This window comes from Liolophura sinensis, chromosome 2, assembly GCF_032854445.1.
Source record: "Liolophura sinensis isolate JHLJ2023 chromosome 2, CUHK_Ljap_v2, whole genome shotgun sequence".
Classification (NCBI taxonomy): domain Eukaryota; kingdom Metazoa; phylum Mollusca; class Polyplacophora; order Chitonida; family Chitonidae; genus Liolophura; species Liolophura sinensis.
In genome coordinates this window covers 17,521,941-17,546,506 of record NC_088296.1, presented here as the reverse complement: position 1 = coordinate 17,546,506, position 24,566 = coordinate 17,521,941, and the positions used below count along the sequence as shown (strand labels likewise).

The 24,566-nt window shown below is 38.4% G+C and overlaps 2 protein-coding genes across 2 annotated transcripts in view; one reads left to right on the top strand and one right to left on the bottom strand.

The window, feature by feature from the left end:
* LOC135462814 (double-stranded RNA-specific adenosine deaminase-like) overlaps positions 1-12,612 on the bottom strand; it is a 34,873-nt gene extending 22,261 nt beyond the window's left edge. Inside the window, exons 1-3 of the mRNA XM_064740088.1 lie at positions 11,340-12,612; positions 9,730-9,880; positions 2,338-2,543 (exon numbers count right to left, since the gene is read on the bottom strand). Coding sequence (XP_064596158.1) covers positions 2,338-2,543; positions 9,730-9,880; positions 11,340-12,568 — 1,586 coding nt within the window. The 5' untranslated portion in view covers positions 12,569-12,612. The remainder of the gene's footprint in view (positions 1-2,337; positions 2,544-9,729; positions 9,881-11,339) is intronic.
* A 2,816-nt stretch (positions 12,613-15,428) lies between these two features.
* On the top strand, positions 15,429-23,439 carry LOC135462743 (AP-3 complex subunit sigma-1-like). Its single transcript, XM_064739975.1, has 6 exons — positions 15,429-15,581; positions 16,340-16,431; positions 17,651-17,762; positions 19,495-19,566; positions 20,718-20,825; positions 21,930-23,439. Exons 1-6 carry the CDS (start codon positions 15,513-15,515, stop codon positions 22,047-22,049), a joined length of 573 nt encoding a protein of 190 aa, XP_064596045.1. The 5' UTR covers positions 15,429-15,512; the 3' UTR covers positions 22,050-23,439.
* Positions 23,440-24,566: the final 1,127 nt, after the last annotated feature.

Genomic DNA, 24,566 nt, shown 5'->3' with positions numbered 1-24,566 from the left:
GGACTTACTAGGGGTCTGGAAATTCACAATGGGACTTACTAAGGATCTGGAAATTCACAAGGGGACTTACTAGGGGTCTGGAAATTCACAAGGGGACTTACTAGAGGTCTGAAAATTCACAAGGGGACTTACTAAGGATCTGGAAATTCACAAGGGGACTTACTAGGGGTCTGGAAATTCACAAGGGGACTTACTAGAGGTCTGAAAATTCACAAGGGGACTTACTAAGGATCTGGAAATTCACAAAAGGACTTACTAGGGGTCTGGAAATTCACAATGGGACTTACTAGGGGTCTGGAAATTCACTCACAGGGGTTTTCCTTCCCATATAGAATGCTCACAATATCATACAACTGCAGTCACAGGGATGACTTTTTCAAAAATTTATTTACAATAGAATGAGTTGAGAACAACTCTCAAATTTTTTTCTAAGGTTGGCTTAGAGATGGATCTGAATGTGACAAAATTTCAAGAAGTTGCCTCACTGTCAACAGTTAACTTAAACTTAGAATTGGTAGCAAGGCTACATGTACCTAAGAGCTCGTCTGTGTGAGATACATGAATGCAAAACTTCAGCTCAATGCATGAAGAACTGAAATCGTGAATTTGGTAATTTACAATAACTAATATGCGCACAGAGCATCAGATAAGGAACATCCCCCATGTGTCATTGTGCTTTATATGCATGTGAAACTTCAGGTCAACACACGCTGTACTTTTTGAGATACAACCCCTAGCATTTTGTTTAACTTTGATTCTTGTACACAATACATTAAGTCAGGAATTCAGTAATTTACGGTACTTAATATGTACACACCACATCAAGGATGTAATATCCCCCTATCCTTTGTGCTATCAAGAATTCAAAAAGTCAAGAATTCTGTAATTTACGCTACTTGTAATGCACACATCCAATCAGCAATGGAATATCCCCCGTGCTATTGTGCTCTACATGTGTGGAAATCTTGAGATCAATACCTGCAGTTCGTCTGAGGACACCACCCCTAACGTTTGGCTTAACATTACTGGATACAGATTCGTAGGGACTGGTAGATCCAGGATCAATCCTTGATCGAGTCAAACCTAAGACTATAAAAGAGGAAGTTGTAACTTCCTCGCTTGGCGTTCATCTTGAAGGGGATAGTGCAACGACTGGTTGACCCGTATCAGTATAATGGCTCAGGCGGGGCGGCTTACTTGTCTTCGGTAAGTCGGCACTAGACAAAAGAGCGGTGGAAATCCATCCTGCTACAAGGAGGCACATTACACGTACATGCACCCTAAAGATTCCTTCGTCATTATATGACTGAAAAATTGTTGAGTACGACGTTAAACCCCAAGCACTCACTCACTCACTCACTCAGGGTATAACATAAGCTCTCCATGTACTTTATACAGGCAAGCAAAAAAGGGGTAAATTGTACAGTCACTCATCCTGGAGCATAGTTCACACACTAAGTACATCTAAGATAAACCTTAAAAAAGGTCAGGCCTTCTCATGCAAATGACCATGTACATGTACCTAAATAATATCAACCAGTTCATAAAAAATCTCCCATATATTTTACCTGACCTACGGCATATCACTGAAGATTCAATATTTAACAAAAGCGTTAATTAAGGGGTTGCTATCTCAAAAAAATAGTCCTCAAAACACTTTTCTACGATCAATAGAACTCAAAAAATCAGGCAAATGTTCACCATAGTCATGGGCCAAATTTTAGGCTATCAACCACAGAATTCTGAACCAAATTTTAGGCCATCTACCACAAAATTCTGAACCAAATTTTAGGCCATCTACCACAGAATTCTGAACCAAATTTTAGGCCATTTACAACAGGATTCTTAACCAAAATTTTGGGCCATTTACCACAGAATTCTGAACCAAATTTTAGGCCATTTACCACAGAATTCTGAACTAATGTATCAGATCCATGTGTTTGATAATTAAATATGACAGTGAAACCTCATCAATATCATCTGACTGACATGAGCAAAGAAATCAGTAAGAGATATGATCTCTCACGTGGCCATTTACATCTAACATTCGTCGAAAAGCACTCGTCGTCTTCAACCAATATTTTTTGCACTTATGTAACACGTAGGAAAGACCACAGTAATTTACCATTGGTGGCTGGTTTATCATGGGAACTCTGGTAGGTTTCACTGCCATTGCATACTAGTGAAAAATTCTTGAGCATAACATTAAACAAAGAACAACTAAATAAATAAAACAAAGGTTAGGAAATAACTTCTCATCAATCCAGTGGCACAGGTTCACTGTAATGGCGTCTAAATACAGCAGAGTTTATACTTCAGTTGTGGATAAAAACTTACTTGGGAGCATGAGGGGGTCCTGATTGTGTAAGCAGCTCGATCTGAACAGAGAGTTGACGAGCCTGGGCGTACTCCATGAGAGCGCTGATTGGATTCTTATTAATGGCGGCAAAACTCTCATTGCTAAGGGCGGGGGCACTCTTGCCAGGGGAGGCAGTGCCTGTGGATGAAGAACTGGTGTCCATTGCCGTGGCAACAGCACTGGCCTGTTCAGTGGTGAACGAGAAAGAAAGGAAACATTAGAAGGCTGTGAATAACAACTTTATATACGTCTCCTGGAAATCAATATTCAATATTCAAATTTTTTTCAGTGTTGACTAAAACGAATATGAGTTAAGCCAGGGACACACTAGGTGGATTTTTCCGCTTGTAGGGATGATCTCAATCACTCGCAACGTACAGTGGCGATATTAGCAGAATAGTTGCAGACACATTAGACACATTTTTCCCTTGATCGTTGTCACTAGGTTATGTCATGTGACCTTGTAAACCATGTCACACAAACAAAATTTCACACAACTCCATGTTGTTTGATTGGTCTGCTCGACTCTCTTGATCGCCAAAATTCACTTGAGCAGGCAGACTATGTGGACAGAGTGAAATCGCTGGCATATTTCTCCGCTAGTATCTGACAAGTTTGATACAAGCGAATTTCGGTGCGGCCAAGATCTGCTGCGGAATACACCCTTGCAGGCCTGGACACACTAAGTGGCCTTTTAGAAATTTACACGGCTGTATGAGCAAAAAAATTTGCCTCGTGTGTCACCGGCTTATAGGAAAGCCCAGGGGTAGAGGGTGAGTTCGTTGAGGTGGCAGGGGGCAATTATTCGTGCCTATTCATATATACATACACCTGAATGCTAACAACTTACTGGAAATGAATACCTGGCATTTACCCTAGCTATACACCTGAGGGGACCTCAGTAACACACCTGGAGTAGTGTGGGAACCTCATGGGGATCTGTGATTGGATGCTGGGAACAAAGATAAATGTTTAAAGGTGGAAGAAACATAAAACTTACATAAAGTTCAGATGAAAAAGCGCGGAAATTTAGTTGTAAATCTGGTCTTCAGTATTTTTGTAACTTTTCTTCAAAGAGAAAAAGAAACTTGAAAACAATTTTTGTATAAATGCAAATAAGGTCTTCAATACATTTTTTTTTTTTGATTTTTAATACACATGTATGTGTCCAATTACTGTGCAAATTGCCAGTCCATACAACGACAGCGTCTGCTTCACAAATATTTTTATGCGGTAGTGTGAGAAAAGATGTTATGAATCGCCAGCTGTTATCAATTGTAACCTGTTTTGGAAAGCAAGTCGATACTTGTATTATGATGGTTTTTTTGTGACTGCTGTGTTGAGTATGCTAAGGCACAAAAACATCAAGGAATAGAGGAGTATATTTATTTATTTGATTAGTGTTGTACACCGTACTCAAGAATATTTCACCGACACCACGGCGGCAGGTATTACAGTGGTAGGAAACCGGGCAGAGCCCGGGGGAAACTCACGACCATCCGCAGGTTGCTGCCAGACCTAGTGGAGTATATCATAGTTACATTATTACAATATTCTAATTCTTCTTGGAAATTCTGGAATGTTTTCCTCTACATAATGTTTGATGTGTCATTCAGCAAAAAACTGGTGTGTGGGTTTTTTTCACTGATGGACATTGATTCATATGCAATGTGTAATTATTCAATTATCTTCTTCAATTCCAGCCACAAAGTTTATATAAAGCTGGTCCCAATAGGTGTATAAATAGGGTATAAAACCAGGTGTTCACTTAATGGCCTATATGGACACAGGTAATTTATCCTTAATTCAAAGACGGATTTTCGGACAAAAGGTTTTTCGAGGACAGTTTTCGAACAAAATATTTTTCAAGGACGGATTTTCAAACGAAAGATTTTTCAAGGACAGATTTGCACATTTCAAGCAAGCTAAGGCCACAGCTTTGACCTCCAGAAGTTTTTTTTTTAAGTAAGATATCTGGAAATAGCCCGTTCCTTACAGCACATGCTTTGCTCACTACTCTCCCTCAACATCACTGCCAGCGATAGACAAGCTTGACTTTTGGGGCCAATCATCAATAAAATTGGGTTTGGTATTGGTTAGAATCATTCTGTGCATTCTGTAGATAAAGATTCTCTAGATAAAGATTCTCTAGATAAAGATTCTCTAGATAAAGATTCTCTAGATAAAGACTCTCTAGGTAAAGATTCTCTAGATAAAGATTCTCTAGGTAAAGATTCTCTAGATAAAGATTCTCTAGATAAAGATTCTCTAGTAAAGATTCTCTAGATAAAGATTCTCTAGATAAAGATTCTCTAGGTAAAGATTCTCTAGATAAAGATTCTCTAGATAAAGATTCTCTAGTAAAGATTCTCTAGATAAAGATTCTCTAGATAAAGATTCTCTAGTAAAGATTCTCTAGATAAAGATTCTCTAGATAAAGATTCTCTAGATAAAGATTCTCTAGGTAAAGATTCTCTAGATAAAGATTCTCTAGGTAAAGATTCTCTAGATAAAGATTCTCTAGATAAAGATTCTCTAGGTAAAGATTCTCTAGATAAAGATTCTCTAGATAAAGATTCTCTAGATAAAGATTCTCTAGATAAAGATTCTCTAGGTAAAGATTCTCTAGGTAAAGATTCTCTAGATAAAGATTCTCTAGATAAAGATTCTCTAGATAAAGATTCTCTAGATAAAGCTCTCTAGGTAAGGATTCTCTAGGTAAAGATTCTCTAGATAAAGATTCTCTAGATAAAGATTCTCTAGATAAAGATTCTCTAGGTAAAGATTCTCTAGATAAAGATTCTCTAGTAAGATTCTCTAGATAAAGATTCTCTAGATAAAGATTCTCTAGATAAAGATTCTCTAGGTAAAGATTCTCTAGATAAAGATCTCTAGGTAAGATTCTCTAGGTAAAGATTCTCTAGATAAAGATTCTCTAGTAAAGATTCTCTAGATAAAGATTCTCTAGATAAAGATTCTCTAGATAAAGATTCTCTAGTAAAGATTCTCTAGATAAAGAATCTCTAGATAAAGATTCTCTAGATAAAGATTCTCTAGATAAAGATTCTCTAGGTAAAGATTCTCTAGATAAAGATTCTCTAGGTAAAGATTCTCTAGATAAAGACTCTCTAGGTAAAGATTCTCTAGGTAAAGATTCTCTAGATAAAGATTCTCTAGATAAAGATTCTCTAGATAAAGATTCTCTAGATAAGATTCTCTAGATAAAGATTCTCTAGGTAAAGATTCTCTAGATAAAGATTCTCTAGTAAAGATTCTCTAGATAAAGATTCTCTAGATAAAGACTCTCTAGGTAAAGATTCTCTAGATAAAGATTCTCTAGGTAAAGATTCTCTAGATAAAGATTCTCTAGATAAAGATTCTCTAGATAAAGACTCTCTAGGTAAAGATTCTCTAGATAAAGATTCTCTAGATAAAGATTCTCTAGGTAAAGATTCTCTAGATAAAGATTCTCTAGGTAAAGATTCTCTAGATAAAGATTCTCTAGATAAAGATTCTCTAGGTAAAGATTCTCTAGATAAAGATTCTCTAGATAAAGATTCTCTAGATAAAGATTCTCTAGATAAAGATTCTCTAGGTAAAGATTCTCTAGATAAAGATTCTCTAGGTAAAGATTCTCTAGATAAAGATTCTCTAGATAAAGATTCTCTAGATAAAGACTCTCTAGGTAAAGATTCTCTAGATAAAGATTCTCTAGGTAAAGATTCTCTAGGTAAAGATTCTCTAGGTAAAGATTCTCTAGATAAAGATTCTCTAGGTAAAGATTCTCTAGATAAAGATTCTCTAGATAAAGATTCTCTAGTAAAGATTCTCTAGATAAAGATTCTCTAGATAAAGATTCTCTAGGTAAAGATTCTCTAGATAAAGATTCTCTAGATAAAGATTCTCTAGTAAAGATTCTCTAGATAAAGATTCTCTAGATAAAGATTCTCTAGTAAAGATTCTCTAGATAAAGATTCTCTAGATAAAGATTCTCTAGATAAAGATTCTCTAGGTAAAGATTCTCTAGATAAAGATTCTCTAGGTAAAGATTCTCTAGATAAAGATTCTCTAGATAAAGATTCTCTAGATAAAGATTCTCTAGATAAAGATTCTCTAGATAAAGATTCTCTAGGTAAAGATTCTCTAGGTAAAGATTCTCTAGGTAAAGATTCTCTAGATAAAGATTCTCTAGATAAAGATTCTCTAGATAAAGATTCTCTAGATAAAGACTCTCTAGGTAAAGATTCTCTAGATAAAGATTCTCTAGATAAAGATTCTCTAGATAAAGATTCTCTAGATAAAGATTCTCTAGATAAAGATTCTCTAGGTAAAGATTCTCTAGGTAAAGATTCTCTAGATAAAGATTCTCTAGGTAAAGATTCTCTAGGTAAAGATTCTCTAGATAAAGATTCTCTAGATAAAGACTCTCTAGGTAAAGATTCTCTAGATAAAGATTCTCTAGTAAAGATTCTCTAGATAAAGATTCTCTAGATAAAGATTCTCTAGTAAAGATTCTCTAGATAAAGATTCTCTAGATAAAGATTCTCTAGATAAAGATTCTCTAGATAAAGATTCTCTAGGTAAAGATTCTCTAGATAAAGATTCTCTAGGTAAAGATTCTCTAGATAAAGATTCTCTAGATAAAGATTCTCTAGATAAAGATTCTCTAGGTAAAGATTCTCTAGATAAAGATTCTCTAGGTAAAGATTCTCTAGGTAAAGACTCTCTAGATAAAGATTCTCTAGATAAAGATTCTCTAGATAAAGATTCTCTAGGTAAAGATTCTCTAGATAAAGATTCTCTAGATAAAGATTCTCTAGATAAAGATTCTCTAGGTAAAGATTCTCTAGATAAAGATTCTCTAGATAAAGATTCTCTAGATAAAGATTCTCTAGGTAAAGATTCTCTAGATAAAGATTCTCTAGATAAAGATTCTCTAGATAAAGATTCTCTAGGTAAAGATTCTCTAGGTAAAGATTCTCTAGATAAAGATTCTCTAGGTAAAGATTCTCTAGATAAAGATTCTCTAGGTAAAGATTCTCTAGGTAAAGATTCTCTAGATAAAGATTCTCTAGGTAAAGATTCTCTAGATAAAGATTCTCTAGATAAAGATTCTCTAGATAAAGATTCTCTAGATAAAGAGAATGCATGTGTGTAAAATATTCTCAGAGATGAAGGTTGAGATGGACTGTTTTGTGTTTTCTGAAATCACTTCCTGTCTCATCACCATGACCTCAACGACCTTGGCCTTGTTCAAGATTTCTGTACAAAACTGGCTACTGGTGGCAGTGATGTAAAGGGAATGTAAAGCACTGTGAGGAGTATGGAGGCAGCCACGTCCTGAAAAAAAGTAAACAGCAACACAAATGTGTGTCAATCTTAGCTCCAATTTAACCGGAGTCAGGCCCAGTAGCTGCTCTCTATATCAGCTTGTCAATCTTGGGACTAGATCAAAACAAAATACCAATTTTTCGTCAGTTAACTGTACATTTAATTCAACTCTCACTTCCGTATTTTCCGAAATAAAGTGGACTTACACTTCATTTTGTACTTAAATGTTACTCAAATAATATAACTACTGAGTGTAAAATGATAACTTTGGATCGAGATGGTAAATGACCCCAATTTTCGCCCATTTTAGAAGCAAATAAATTAATTATTTTTGGTTCTGAAACTTACATTTTTCCAGTAGGGTGTCATCTTACCATCCAAACCAAAACTTAAAGCACCTTCCTATAATCAACAGAACTCTAACTATCAGGAAAAATGAACAAGTTAGTAATGGACGAAAATTATTGTCATTTAGGGTACTTATCTACATGGAGAAACAAAATAAATGCAGTGTATAAAACCTGTTACTGTAAGTTTGGCAGAATCCAATTTTTCCTGGACATCTGTATTTTTGAACGCATTCTTGCCTCACTCAACGTGATACCTACTGCATTCAACATCGTAACACAGTCTTACCTCACTCAACGTGATATCTGCCGCATTCAATGTCATAACGTTGTCTTGCCTCACTCAATGTAATACCTGCCTCACTCAATGTGATATCTGGCGCATTCAATGTCATAACACAGCCAACATGGTATCTGCCTCATTCAATGTCATAACACTGTCTTGCCTCACTCAACATGATATCTGCCTCATTTCAACGTTATAACACAGTCTTACCTCACTCAACGTGATATCTGCCTCACTCAATGTGATATCTGCCACATTCAACGTCATATCTGCCGCATTCAAAATCATAACACAGTCTTACCTCACTAAATGTAATATCTGCCTCATTCAATGTCATAATTTAGTCTTACCTCACTCAACATGTCTGCCACATTCAACGTCGTATCACAGTCTTACCTCACTAAACGTGATATCTACAGCATTCAATGTCATAACGGATTCTTGCCTCATCAACGTGATATCTGCCACATTCAATGTCATAATCCAGTCTTGCCTCTCTCAACATGATATCTACAGCATTCAATGTCAACGCAGTCTTGCCTCATCAACGTGATATCTGCCACATTCAATGTCATAATCCAGTCTTGCCTCTCTCAACATGATATCTACAGCATTCAATGTCAACGCAGTCTTGCCTCATCAACGTGATATCTGCCACATTCAATGTCATAATCCAGTCTTGCCTCTCTCAACATGATATCTACAGCATTCAATGTCAACGCAGTCTTGCCTCATCAACGTGATATCTGCCACATTCAATGTCATAATCCAGTCTTGCCTCTCTCAACATGATATCTACAGCATTCAATGTCAACGCAGTCTTGCCTCATCAACGTGATATCTGCCACATTCAATGTCATAATCCAGTCTTGCCTCTCTCAACATGATATCTACAGCATTCAATGTCAACGCAGTCTTGCTTCACTCAATGTGATATCTGCCACATTCAATGTCATGTCTATGGAATTTCATCACGTGGCTTCTTCTACAGAAACTACCACACATTTTGTTTTTAACTACTCCTCAGGTATAGGAGTAACAAAATCCAAATAATTCGGCTTTCTTTGTCATACAAGGCATTCTAAACTAAAGGCAGGCAAAATGCTTAGCATCTGTTATGATTTCAAGATCTTCCAATAAAGGATAGATGGGATATTAAAGCAGCTGTTAAAGTGAAACGGAAGAAAAACACACTGAAAACTTCATACTTGTATATTAATATGACTTTTTTTTTAAATCTTTTTTCGTCTTCACTTAAAATAACTAACTTGAGAATTGGGAGTTTGGCAACAAAGCAGACTTTCTATAGCTTCATTGTTAGCTTGGTATACCACACAATCTAATTCTGATGGCCCCTGGGATGAAAACATTCTCACTCATCAAAATAAAAATTTGGACCAACTTACGTTCTTCTTCTTTTTCTTGCTCGTGTTGAAAGCGCCTTCCTCCACTAGAAGTCGCAGCGCCACGTCTGCTGCTTCTTTTCGCGCCTCTTTCTTATTGGTTCCCTCGACTCTCGGAAAATGACGGTCGCCAATGGTGACGGCCATTATAAACCTAGGTGCAGAACGAAGAAGAATTCATGTTACAGGTGTTTTTTTTTCTTGTTTGCTTTTGGTGTGAATATCCTGACACTGGACTAAATTTTTCATTTCAGAGGGTTGCTGATTTCATTGAATCAGCAAATTTACATGGTGTAGTTTTTTCATTTCATTTCATTGTTGTATAACGCCTTACACAAAAATTCTTTCACTTTCATGACAAGCCTTTTTAAGTTGATGGAGGACATAATGACAAACCTTATGGCTAATCGCATTTTTTAAACCAGTTACATTGTTAACTATATGGCAGTTTTGTCCTGTACCAAACAGTCTGCCCCCTGTAAAACACTATCTGGTGCAGGACACTATCTCTGTTGGCTTCTGTTTATATTCAAGCTTGCTTGATAACAGTCAACTTTTAGGATGGAGGAATCTGTAATCTCCGAATAAAACCACCGACCTTGGCAATTTACTGACAAACTTCCCCACATGTTATGTACAGATGTAGATACACTGAGTGACTACACACGTATAAAAATCCTCACGGATGATTCACATTTGATTATGACTTACAGGATAAATGAAGCGTTCGTTTTTTGTTTTTCTTAACACAAAAGTGTTATGATGTGGCCTAACATATGAAAGTACATGTACATGTACAAAACAGCTTCTCTGGCTTTCATCTTAGGGGCTAAAAATGGCTTCTTGAGAACTACTCTTCCCAAGGCCAACAAAGGTCAGTCAGGAAATTAACAGCCTGCTGTGGTGACGGCAATGATGATAGCTGTCAAAACAACTTTGCTGCAAAATGTGTGTGTGGTGGGGGGGAGGGGAAGGGGAGACAGGGAGTAGGGGTGCTAAACTGTTCCCACTTTCCCAGTATGGTCATCGATGACATCACTTCCAAATATTTCCTACCACTGACACAAAATATGCGTAAAACAGAGGGATTATTTAGAAACAAAACATATTTTAAAAATGAACATTTTTTCTCAGTTTTTGGCACATTTTTCTTCATTTCCCTTAAAATCATACTCCGTGTTTCTTAATATCTTTTCATGTATCCTTTAACATCCCTTTGATATCATGACCCACCTCTGATATCATGAGTCACCTCTGATATCATGCCTCACCACTGACATCATGTCCCACCTCTGATATCATACCCCACCTCTGATATCATGTCTCACCTCTGATATCATGCCTCACCTCTGATATCATGCCCCACCTCTGATATCATGTCTCACCTCTGATATCATGCATCACCTCTGATATCATGCCTCACCTCTGATATCGTGACTCACCTCTGATATCATGTCTCACCTCTGATCTCATGTCCCACCTCTGATATCATGCCCCACCTCTGATATCATGCCTCACCTCTGATATCATGCCCCACCTCTGATATCATGTCTCACCTCTGATATCATGTCTCACCTCTGATATCATGCCTCACCTCTGATATCGTGACTCACCTCTGATTATGTGGAGGTCCTATCTGCCTGACGAGGTCAATGGAGGCGCTGAGCTGACGGGACTGAGCGTACTCCATCAATGCACTGATTGGATTTTTGTTCAGGACTGCGTAACTCTCTTTGGTAAGCGTGGAAAACTTGTACGTTTTGATTAGAGGGTTTGATTTTCCCGCCACGACATCCTTGTCCGCTTTCAGATCCTTCGAGCACAAATGAAACTGCGATTCTAAAAACTTCTCTGGCAGTTTCCCAGTTCGTTCCATTTCGACCATGTGAGGAGGTAGAGGCCTGCTCCCAGATTTTGGGGTCGAAGTAGTGGCTGTGGAAGTGGATGTGGAAGTGACTGTGGAAGTGGTTGTGGACGTAGATGTTTCCTCAGTAGAGCCCTGTACCACGGATTCTTCCTGTGGTTCTAATGTTGTTGTTACTTGTGACTCTTGGGCTGGCTCTTCTGTGTCCATGTTCTGGCCTTCAGTCTTGGCTTGAGTAACCTCCTCTTCAGACGGGGCAAAATCTGGATTCACTGTCACATACAAGTGAGGTGGCAATGGACGGATTGATCCACTTTTTGCTTGACCTACTGACCCACTTTTTGCCTGCCCTGCTGACCCACTTTTTTCTGTCACTGTTGCTATTTTAGTTGTTGGGGTCGCTACAGCTAGATAATTTTCCCCTTGAGTTGTCATCACCCACAAGCTCTGATCTTTGTCCACCAATGAGACCAATCCAACTTTTCCCATCGTCTGCAGCCACTGGTTGATCTCCTCTGCAGACATTTGTAACTTGGCTTCCAATTGACTGACACTAGCTGTACCAAGTGGTCTGGATTTCATGGCCATCAGTAACTGCAGCTGTGCTTGCTGTTCTGGAGACAGCTCTATCGGTGCAGCTGCACCTGAAGACTGCGCTTTCATCTCAGATGTCGTTGGCTGAGGCGTTTCGTCGTCTATAATCATTACCTCCTCTTCCTCCTCATCATCATCATCTTCTTCTTCTTCATCGTCATTCTCATCCTCTTCAGACTCTTCCTTTAAGCCTTGTTCCACACTCCAGCGATTGAACTCATGGTTGTAGCCATCAGGCAAACCCCACTTCAGTGGGAATGCATTCTCCTGCTGAGCTAGTCGATGACGCTGCATGTAGTACAGTGTAGGGTTAATCTCGAACTTGGAACCGAACCCAAGACGGTCAGCCACATCACGTGATCTCATTGGTCCTCGTCGGCACATCAAATCAATGATTGTACGGACCAGCTGCTTCCTAACAGGATATCGAGCTTTCTACGTGCAAAGAAATAAAATTAGCATACTTTACATGAATTCAAACATAATAATCCCTAAATCATGTGAAAAGCAGCCTTAAAATCATACTGGGGGCCTCTCTGGCCCATCAGCACGCCAGCGTAGCGCAATGAACCAGGAACCACCCACCAAGTGGCCGCTGTGAGTTCAAATACAGCTCATACTGACTGCGAGGAAAGGTCTGCAACAACCTGCGGATGGTTACCCAGTTTTCTTCCACTATAATGCTGGCCGGCGTTGTATAAATGAAATATTCTTGAGTACGGCGTACAACACCAATCAAATAAATAAATAAAATTACTTTCTTCTTAAGAATGTACTAGTATTCAGAAGTTACAGTATAAAGTCACACTCTATGACTTTGTTGTAACAATTATAAAGAAATGAAATAACACATCTATAAGTAAAATATATATTAAGGCAAAGGATTGATGGATTACCCTAGTTTGCCTCCTCTGCCAATTTTGCAGAGGGAGTCAGAAGGAACAGCTATATAGCACTTTTATAGAAACCTCCAGACGAATTTTCCAAGTACAATGTGGGTGTACCAAATTGCAGAAAGGCAAGCCACTTTACCTTAGACATTGATATTGAATGATAAACCGTAATCCATCTTCCATCAGCCTACAAAGTACTGGATGTTTCAAGTTGGAATTAGATGGTAGAAAGCACTAAAATATTAACCACAAGGTTCATACAAATACAGTTTAGAGTACTGTAATTTGCTACTCCTACTCACAAAACCCTTAACTCTCGAGAGACTTTCTCACAGATTGCCCATTTCAGGCGTTTATTTTCGTCATTTTTTAACAGAATATCAACAGATATCTATGGACAAAGCTGTTGTTCTACAGAAGATTTTAGTTTTAGTGCACATTCAATAAAATTCTTTTTATGACTTCACAGAAATCCGAAGGGACTGTTTTATTATTTTACTGAGGTCATGTTTTACTCTCAACCAAGATTTGGATTCTCGTTGAAAGTAAAGACCTGCATGTCTTTAACATAGGTAGCTGAAACACTGGGGACTGTTTCTCACAGGAGGCACATCATTACACCAGTCTAATCACCAGAACTTAGCATACTAATGGCATACACAGCCTTGGTACTTGCGACTGACGCAACGTGACCGCCTTGAGAAACAGACCACTGATCTGAATTCTGTACAAAATATATATCTACCTCCACACCACCACGGCCTCGGCCACGCCCACCTCGGCCACGCCCACCTCGGCCACGCCCGCCTCGGCCACGCCCACCCCTCCCTCGCCCACGACTGACCCCTCGACCACGCCCCCTCCCCCCACCAGACCCTCGGCCCCGTCCTCGGCCCCTGAATGACCCTTCTTCTCGACTGCGGCCCCGTCCGCTGCGAAATCTGTCGGGTGCATTGGACCTGTCTCTGAATGTTCTCATGCTGGACTCTTTTCTCTGGAACACAACGCATGGTTGTAAAATTACGCATGATAGCACACTACACACACTTACCCTTCTGTACTGAAACATGGATGCCAGCTCTCAACAATACAACCTCAGTATTGGGCGAATTCTTCCCAAACAGAGCAGAGAGTTAGCAGTGCAATCAGTCTCACTGTTTAATAATATCCCATTACCTGTTACTGTACAGTGATTAAAACTGTACTTGGATTAATGCTGTAGGGACATGAACACTGTACAGGGATTAACGCTGTATGGGGATTAATGCTGCACAGGGATCAACACTGCATGAGGATTCACGTTGATCGTTTAACAGGATTCCAGATCAGAATCAGCAAAAAACTTTCACTTTCTTTTTACTGCAGGAATGCGTTGAATTTATGGTGCAAAAAACAGCTATAGATCCCTTCATCAAATACACATGTAGTCCTTAAGTCTCTTACATGAATACTGACGATTTGATTCGACAAGATTCCCACAATGTATTCGGTGAGAGATTCTTTGAGTTCCCCACAAATACCATCAATGACTTTCCAGGTGCTTCATTCCTTCTATGCTGGCTACATGCATACTGGCTGGTGCAAAGTCTACAATTCTGAATGAGTTAAGCTCCACAGAGTCAGGCCATATGACATCAGCTGACAATATTTGCAAGGAATCGCTGACACAAGGTTTTCCCCCAACAATAGGTAGCTAGAAACCTACGTTTGCTCACTCTGGAGTCGTGAAGTATTGCGCCAACCGGAAAATGCGGTGACATCATCACCTACCGCTCGGAATGGAAACCGAAAGTAAAGTTAAACAGCTAAATATAGACACCTGAATGACGATTTTTTTTCAAAACTCTGTATACTCTGATATACTTTCACAATGTTTAGGTTGGAAGAGTCACAAAAACACAAAAAGATTTACCATGATTTAGAAAGTGACTCTTCAGATGTCTTAGTCCTCCACGTTTCAGGGATATCGCTCCAATAAACAATGAATATTCAACAATGTATTCACCAGACACGCAACACTGACACACTTTTGTCTGCCATGCCGGTGGAAATTTTGGTCACGTGACGTACGCGCCACAACTTGTTTTGGCGTCTTTATTTACGGCTTGATATAAAACCCGAACCTGACCAATATAAAATAGGTATATGAAGCAAAATGAATTATTACGTTATTTTCGACAAGGAACTAGAAAGGCTAATTTATCTTTCGGTTAATGCAAGCCGTGTGTTGCAAAAAAGTCATTAAAATTTAATTTATCAGTATGCTGTAAGTTTTCGCAGTTGAAGGGACTGAACTCGTACAGCCTAAAATTTACAAAGGGTAAGTCGTGGAGAGTGCACTCAACCAACTTCCGGTTTATTTTCGATCTTGTGATGCTGTCATAGAAAAGGAACAATTTAGTCATTTGAAGTTTTTTCTGCAGATAAACGACAAAATGATTAAGGCAATCCTTGTCTTTAACAACCACGGAAAGCCCAGGTTGAGCCGATTCTATCAGTACTATGTGAGTTTTTGTTTCTTTCAATGTGTTATCTGTGATATAAACTAAAGTCACTGCAACAACAACAGTCAACAGCTTGCAGGAGAACACCAAAACAGATGTCCACTTTTCAGAACTACTTTGTATCTTCCATTAGAAGGGCCAGAGCGTGAAGGCTGAAAGCTGAAAGCTCCTCAAAGTGAAGAAAATTTAAGCTGAGATGTTCAGAATTTATTCTTTAATTTATTCTTTAATTTATTCTTTAGCACGCCTGTGATACAGTAGACCGAGATTGCTCTGACGTACTTTATCTGTGGCAAAATTTTGTTCGGCCATGGATGGCCCTAAACCAACGTTAGAGTGGGCATTTAAAGACCTGATGCTGTTTCCCTGGCAAAAATTATCAATCTAAAAGGCCTCCACGGCCTTAAGTTTGCAGACACTTACTGTATGTTCCTTATCTTTTCGTCAGTTGATACATCGTAAGTACAACGTCAGTATGTTATTTTCTAATCCAAGATTCCTTGCTGATGCTCAAAGTGAACAAAGGTACTTACAGTCTCAACAAGGACAGGCAACTGCATCAGGTTTTCAAATGAAGTGCTCTCTGACATTGTTTTGTGGCCAGCCTTTGCCAAACAAAATTTTGCCAAACCTAACATCAAACCAATCTCGGACAAGTGACATAGGAGCTGATGGCACTGTGTGGAGAGGCCAGGTTATGCTACTGCCTCCGCAGCCTGTGAATCTCAAACAGTAATGTTATTGTTTTTGTTTTTTAGGCTGAAGACATGCAACAACAGGTCATCAGGGAAACATTCCATTTGGTATCCAAAAGAGATGACAACGTCTGCAACTTTTTAGAGGGTGGCACGTGAGTTTTTTTTCCCTAGTCAGTCATCGTCACACATTTGTGGGAAAAGTAGTTGAATTGAATTAAACGTTGATGTGTGTTTTCAACTATTTCTGATATTCACAGAAATCTTAAAGATCATCAACATGGCGTCAACACTTAATTATTGAACTGAAAAATCCAAAGCCCAGTCATTCTGCAAAGTCATCGTCATGTGACTGAAAAATTGTTAAGTACGACGTCAAACCCCAAGCACTCACTCACTCATTCTGCAAAGCACATTGCGGAATTCTGCAAAGCACTTTACGAAATGAAATAGGCCTTTAAATCCACTTTAAAACAGCTGCAAATGCCTTGTTTTAGAAAGATTTGGAAAGAGTTACCCCTAGACCAAAGACCCATCGATAAGTCATTCCACTGAAAGCTTAAAACGCGTAACTTTTTATTTTTGTGATGTTTGCACAACCAGACTATTCAGAGTAAGCAAAATTAGGCACATTGAGTCAATGGAAGACCTGTCATGTTATCAGTTTTAACCAATAAGGTATGAATTATTCTATAATCCTAGGACAGTGTTTTCTGCGTAATATGTTACCTGAACCCCAGTTGACCTTTTAACCAAACATGTATGACCGGGTAGAAGTGATCTGATGTGGTGTTTTCACTTGTTCTAACGCCAGTATTGGTGTAGGTTGACTATTGGTCGCTGTGTCTAAATCCATGTGATGTCTTCGCTCTATTGCACATGTCTACAGCGGTTGGTGTTCTTTGTGTAGGTTTTCCCGCCTGTTGGCAGTCTGTGTAGTGCGATATTAAACATTCTGGTTTACCCACAGCTGTCGTCTTCGTGTTCTGTCCCGGTGTACTTCCTCAGGAGGAGTGAATGTGTTTTATCAAATCTGGCATAGAATGGTGCATCCCATGACCTGGTGTGAATTCCGTCTTATAAATTGACTTTTTATAAAAAGTTACCAAGCACGCCAGAAAAAAATTTGTGTTTGTCGTTAGGTCTGTTTAAACTTCTCCTCCTAAATGCGTGTGTGTTGTTCAGGCCTGTTTTAACTTCTCCTCCTAAATGTCTGTTTGTCGTTCAGGTCTGTTTTAACTTCTCCTAAATGTGTGTTTGTCATTCAGGTCTGTTTTAACTTCTCCTCCTAGATAACCTAGGTTATATTATTTGTTGTCTTTCCTTTAAATTATGGCTTCATTATCAGCTCATGTTTTCCCCCTTTTTCCCCAGTTTGATTGGTGGATCCGACTACAAACTTATCTACCGTCACTACGCCACTCTTTACTTTGTCTTCTGTGTGGATTCTTCAGAGAGTGAACTGGGTATTCTAGATCTCATTCAGGTGAGTAGCATTGTTAGTGCAGTTACGTTCAGGTAGGAAGGTTTGCTTGGATTTGCTGTTCCAGGGCTCTGCTTGGATTTTGTTCCACCATAATTGCTGGTCGCCGTCATATGAGTGAAATATTCTTGAGCATGGAGTAAAACGCCATTCAAGTGGATAAAAAAATAAATAAATAAATTTTGTTTGAGTGGTGGTTTTATATCAGGTGGCAGTGTCCTCCGCTCACACATGTACTACTGTGCTGAAGTTTCGATGGATCGGGCAATGTATGAGTCAGAATGTGCATGATTAAAACGGTTTTAAATATTTGCTTGTCATGGATTAAAATATTGCTGTTCCACACATCACAGTATATGTAAACTTGGTATGTTGAAAAATCATTTGGCATTAAAACCTTGAAGACAGGAGTGGCCTTTGTGGCCATGCGTGGCAACAGCTATTTTTCTGTTGGTTCAACCTGACATTCGTAGATTACACTATTTTAGCAGTCATAGTGCGCATATGTATCACATGTGGGTAAGTTCATTAGTAAAGGAATGCAACATTCTCAAGTAAGGGGTTATACATGAATTAAGTACCCTGTCTTCTTCATTTTAGACAGTATATGTAATTCTAGCAGGAATATTGAGTTTCTGTTATTTTTTTTTTCACATGGTTAGACCATCTAATGAACAACATACTCATATCTTTATGAGCGAGATGTAAGTCCTTCTTTTACACATGTAATCAGCTATGTTTGTTTTACATATGAAGTTTATCGTGTGCACGTGCCATTTCCACTGAACTGACAGTGCTTCATTTAAATATTCTGGCAGAATTCTCAGTTTTTTAATTATTTTTAAACATTCACATAACATACAATGCTGGTCGTGGGGAGTAACAAAAAGCTTGTGACTTTTACTTCTTGAGAAAATATCCGATACTAGTGTCATTCTGTAATAATGTAAAAATACCTAATATTTGGGCGATCTTGTCATTTTAAAAAGAAAGAGACTAAGAACATGAATAAAGTATGTTCTGATTCATATAGGTGAACAGTTTCTCGAGAAATGGAAGTGCTAAGCAGGTCCCAGTTCCGTATAGCAGTCTTTGCAAATAATTTCAAACTTTGCACTGTGTGCATTTCAGTGCGAACAAGACGATAGATCATTGTTTTGCAGCTTTTCTTTAATTTGTGTTTTCTCATTGATATCCTCAATTTTTTTTTATCCTGAATGTGTAAGTCAATGAGTTTACCTGATCATCACATGATTGATTGATACAGTCAATTTTCTCTTAAAAAGATCTTAAAAATAACTGAACTGAATTCATTGATTTCTTTTGTCTCTGAATGAGTCATTATTGCATTTCAATTTTCAGGTGTTTGTGGAAACACTGGACAAATGTTTTGAAAATGTTTGTGAACTTGACTTAATATTCCATGTCGATAAGGTATGACACTACACACTGTCTAGAGTCACCTGTGAAAGTGTAGAAGTGGTTTTCAGGTAGATTAGGGGTCATTTCAGCATTACAGTAACCTTTATCGTATTCTAATGTACATGTATTTGTAAAAGAGTAGGATTTGTTCATAGTGCAAAAACACAAGTCTGAATTGAATGTTTTGACTTTGCTTTATTTGTTGCTGTAAATTTGAAATGACCCCCAGTTGTAGAATGTATATATAGCAGTTCTAACAGCATGTCATACTTGTATGTTTCCCTAGCTGGTGCACATGCCCTTATTGTTGTAGGTATTCGTAGAGACGCTGGACAAACGATTTGAAAATGTTTGCGAGTTAGACTTGATATTCCATGTAGATCAGGTATGAAGTATGTAAGTTAGGTCACCGTCCATGATTCTGATTGGTTTTTGTTTTTGTTTTGTTTGAGTGATGGTTTTATGTCAGGCGTCAGTGTCCTCCGCTCACACATGTACTACAGTGCTGAAGTTTGCACGGATCGGGCAATGTATGAGTCAGAATGTGCATGATTAAAACGGTTTTAAATATTTGCTTGTCATGGATTAAAATATTGCTGTTCCACACATCACAGTATATGTAAACTTGGTATGTTAACAATTTATTGAAGTGAAACTAGGCAGCACAAAGAAGTGAAATATTCTCAGAAATGTGTGCTTGTGTAAAACTGTGTTTTGCTGAATTTCCCAGCTTCGTAATTTTGCATGAAAGCACATGTTCATTATGTTCGAATTAGCCTGATAATTGTCAAAATGGTCACAGATTACAAATGACAAGTATTAAAAGTGTTGATGATGAAGTCATTCTGCCAGAACAGTGGACTGTTTTCATACCATACATGTGGAGTTGCCTGGGCCACCATGCTATTCTGAGGTGCACACCTTTGTCTTTAGACACATGGTTTAAACTGAAACATTTTTCTGGCATTCAAATGATACAGTTGCAAGACTATAAAAATGGAATATTTTTCTAAGATTGCCCTGTTTTGCACAGGGCCTTGCTGGCAATATTTTTGTGGTCCACAATACTTGATGTTCGCTGGAGACCACTCGACTTCCACCAACAGGATATACATGTATACTACATAAGTGTAATATAAGTGGAAAAGTCTGCCATAATTTGCCGAAGGGCAGTGGTTTGTTCCAGGCAACCTGGTTTCCTCACCCCTTGTACATAAAGTGAATAATTGCATTAAATAGTTATTGAAAAAATAATAATGTAAAGAAAATTTAATTGAGACTTAAATAGTTGTATGGGGGGAGGAGGGGGAGGGGCTATTCTTTTGTTGAAATTTTTTTATCCATTTAAAGCTTGAAACAATTAACTTGAAAATCATTGTTAACATATATTATTCAGAAAACTTGCACTTGTAATACACAACATGGAATCTATTCTTCAAAAAAAAAAAATAATAATAATAATAAATGAAATTTGGACTTTGTTTCTCCAAACAAACACCTTTTTAATTTGGCCTTGGCTGACACCTTTGTCTACAGGTCCATCATATATTGTCAGAACTAGTGATGGGGGGAATGGTGCTGGAAACGAATATGACAGAGATTCTCACACGCATAGAAGAACAGAATAAACTTGAAAAATCGGAGGTATGTATTTGTACATTTGGTCGGCTTGTATATGTCTGCCTGCTCATATTTGTCTCTTGGTCTGTACATGTCTTTCCAGTTGTACTTGTTTCTTGGTCTGTATATGTCTTTTCAGTTGTATTTGTCTCTTGGTCTGTACATGTCTTTCAAGTTGTACTTGTTTCTTGGTCTGTATATGTCTTTCTAGTTGTATTTGTCTCTTGATCTGTACATGTCTTTCCAGTCGTATTTGTCTCTTGGTCTGTACATGTGTGTTTGTCTGTAAATATCTATCTGTCTATGCATGTCTGTCTGTCTGTACATGCATGTCTGTCTGTCTGTGCATGTCTGTCTATCTGCTTGTACATGTCTGTCAGCTTGTACATGTCTGTCAGCTTGTACATGTCTGTCAGCTTGTACATGTCTGTCTTATTGTGTATGTCGCTCTGTGCACATCTGTTTATACTGTCTGTCTGTGCATATCTGTCTGTACCGTATGTCTCTGCACATCTGTTCATACTGTCCGTCTCTGCACTTCTGCCCATACTGTCTATCTGTGCACATCTGTCTATAATGTCTGCCTGTACTGTCTGTCTCTGCACATCTGTCTGTACTGTCTGTTCAGATGACCATTTGGCAGGATATGTCAAGGTGCTTGTGTTCCGGTAAATAGTTGAAAAATTGCCATCAACAAGGAATCAGTAAATAATTTGACCACTTTAACCCTAAATGCATATGCTGCTGTCTGTGGAAATAAGTTTGTTTCACGTAACCCTACCTACCCACAGAAAAGGCCCTACCCAACTGAACATTTCTCCAGAAAATCTTTGTTATTATCTATGTCCAGCACATTTTCCCTTTAAATATGAAATTGTATTGCCAATGTTGAGAAACAGACTAATCTAGCCCAATTTTTCAGATGAGGGTGTTTTGGGGAGTGTGAGACAGACCTTTTCTGTAAGAATGTTCTGGGATATTAGCCTGGTCAGTTGTCTTTGGCTTTACAACTGTGTATCTGAAACAATCCAGACTGCATTTCTTGTCCACTTATTTGTTATCCACTACATATATATGTCTGAAAAATTACCTTAAACCATAATCAAATGACTCATTGTCTGGTTGTAGGCGGGCATTGCTGCTGCTCCAGCCCGCGCCGTATCCGCTGTCAAGGAGATGAACATACCCCAGAAGATTAAGGACATCAAATTACCGGACTTACCATCCATCTCAAATCTTAAATTCTAAACATAACTTTATGTATTTAATTTAAAAATGTGAAATCATTGTAAAGCTGGTGCATGTATGTAGGTGCAGAGATGTTATTAAAGTGTAAGCTAGCATCGAGGAGGGGACATCAATGAAAGCCATGAAGTTCTGCTTGCAGGCAACTCTTGTTACAACAGCATTGATTTTTACGGTTAAATTTGACCTCTGATAAAAAGTTCACGACAACAAATGTGCAATATTGTTTGCCTGCTCTTCTTACAAGGACATGTAACTTCCCAGACAATCCTTTGTGGGCAAAAATAAAATCCGTTGGGATTTTCAGGACACCAAATAACCGCACGTAGTTTTGACTGACTTGCCGAAAAGCCAAGAGGTTGATGAATGTAGAGGCTTTAAGACCAAGACCTTTAAGACCTTTTTTCTCTCAGCAGATGCACTCCTTCAACTATTAAAATCATAATGTGTCAAAAACAAAATCAGTGATCTGAAACGATCAAAACGGATCGTGGCCTAGTGGTTAAGATGATCCAATTGCTAGGGGGCATGCAGTGCAGGCTCATACTGGGACATGACAGATTGAATTTGTAGTTTCTGTCACTTGCCCTCACTGTTTATGGGACTTTGATGACCGCAAAAGGTTGACCACGCTGGTGGAGCCCTCAGCACAGCCTAGTGCATTCAAGACCACTTGTTCCACTTCCACGTCTCCATTCCATGGGAGGGGCCTCCGTGGCTCAGTTGGTTAGTGCGCTAGGGCAGCGTAATGACCCAGGAGTCTCTCATCAATGCTGTCGCTGTGAGTTCAAGTCCAGCTCATGTTGGCTTCCTCTCCGGTTGTGAGTGGGAAGATCTGAAAGCAACCTGTGGATGGTCGTGGGTTTCCCCCAGGCTGTGCCCAGTTTCCTCCCACCATAATGCTGGCTGCCGCGGTATAAGCGACATATTCTTGAGTACGGCTTAAAACACCAATCAAAATAAAAATAAATAAAATCCATTCCATGGGAATGTTTGTTGGTCACTTGCCAGATGTTGGTGGTTTTACCCACAGGCACTCCGCTTTCCTCCATAAAGCTGAGCACCATTGAATAACAGACTAATTCTTGAGATAAATAACAAGCAAATAAATAAATTATTCAATGCAATTCTACAGAAACTGTGGTAAAGAGTATGGAATGTATGTTTTTGAGATTTGTCAGGAAATGTATGGTATATCGTTGTCTGTAAGATGAGGCACTCAGAAACAAACGTGAAGAAAACGAGACATGGACAAATGGCCTCAGAACTCGTCAGTTTTGTTGGGATCATCATAAATATTGTTTTGCCGTTTGTGAGCCAGAATTAACAACATGCCTGACGGCAAAGAGTGAGATGACTGAACTTTCAATGGATGTGTGCGATCAATCATCATAATGCTATCTCTTTGTTAGCTTAACTCGCATTGTCATTTGTTTTGTTTTTGTTTTTTTCTGTTCTTTGACCAATATCGATCTTGAATATCATTTAAATTTTATCCATTAAAGAAAATATAAGTTGTTGGATTATCATACAGTGTATTTAGTGTAAATCAAAGTGGCTAATACCCACAGCGTACAGAAAGATTCGAAAAATAGACATGTTTTACTCCACTTACTTATGTAGATGCTGTGTTTATATCGATCTAATCTGAAGGGATCTCAATGCAAGATGCAATCAATGGGATCACTTGATTTTCAAGTCTTCTAAGCTGGCAGCAGTTAATGTGACCATATCGGTTTCTGATAAGGTTTGTTTGCGGAGTGCGATTTGCACGTGGCCACTCAAAACTATATGTTCTATCCCCTTGGATTTCATATTTAGTTTTTATTGTATCAATATTTACAAATACTTCACATTTAAAATAATGAAGCTATAGGGACCAATAAAGCGAAACATTATTTGTTGAGATTTAGGATTTTATGGATTACGTGTGTTTTGTGAAAATTGAAGATTCCGAATATCTTCGCCATACCGGAGATTTTTTTGCCGAAGGTGACATTTCTGTTAAAGCCGCTATTCGGCCAGAGATGACCGGAATGTGCCAAGATATTTGATAAACTGATTCAATCTTGACAAATTATACTCCTCTGAAAAGAGAGAACCAGCAGCAGTCGAACTGTAGGAATTTTAAATCAATCAAACATGCCGTTTTGCCGGGATACCCGGTTATCCCATGGATGATATATTCAGCCTTCTGAAAAGGTACAAGACCATGGTTGTGCCACAAGAGCAATGTACCAGTCTGATTGACGAAACCTCATCACCGTGCGGGGGTTAACATTTAATACCATTAGTGGATACAAATTTTATGTTTCTGGTGTAAAGTACAGACAGACTTTTTGTTGACAATTGCCTGATTCAAATATTGTTGTATGCATGTATATGTGTTATTTTGAAGTATACATGTACTCCAAAAATTACACGGGATTGTATAAAACAAAAAAAAGGGAACTGATGTACACGTATTATCAATGACTTGTCAACAAAAATGGAGCAATATATACTAATATATATTATATA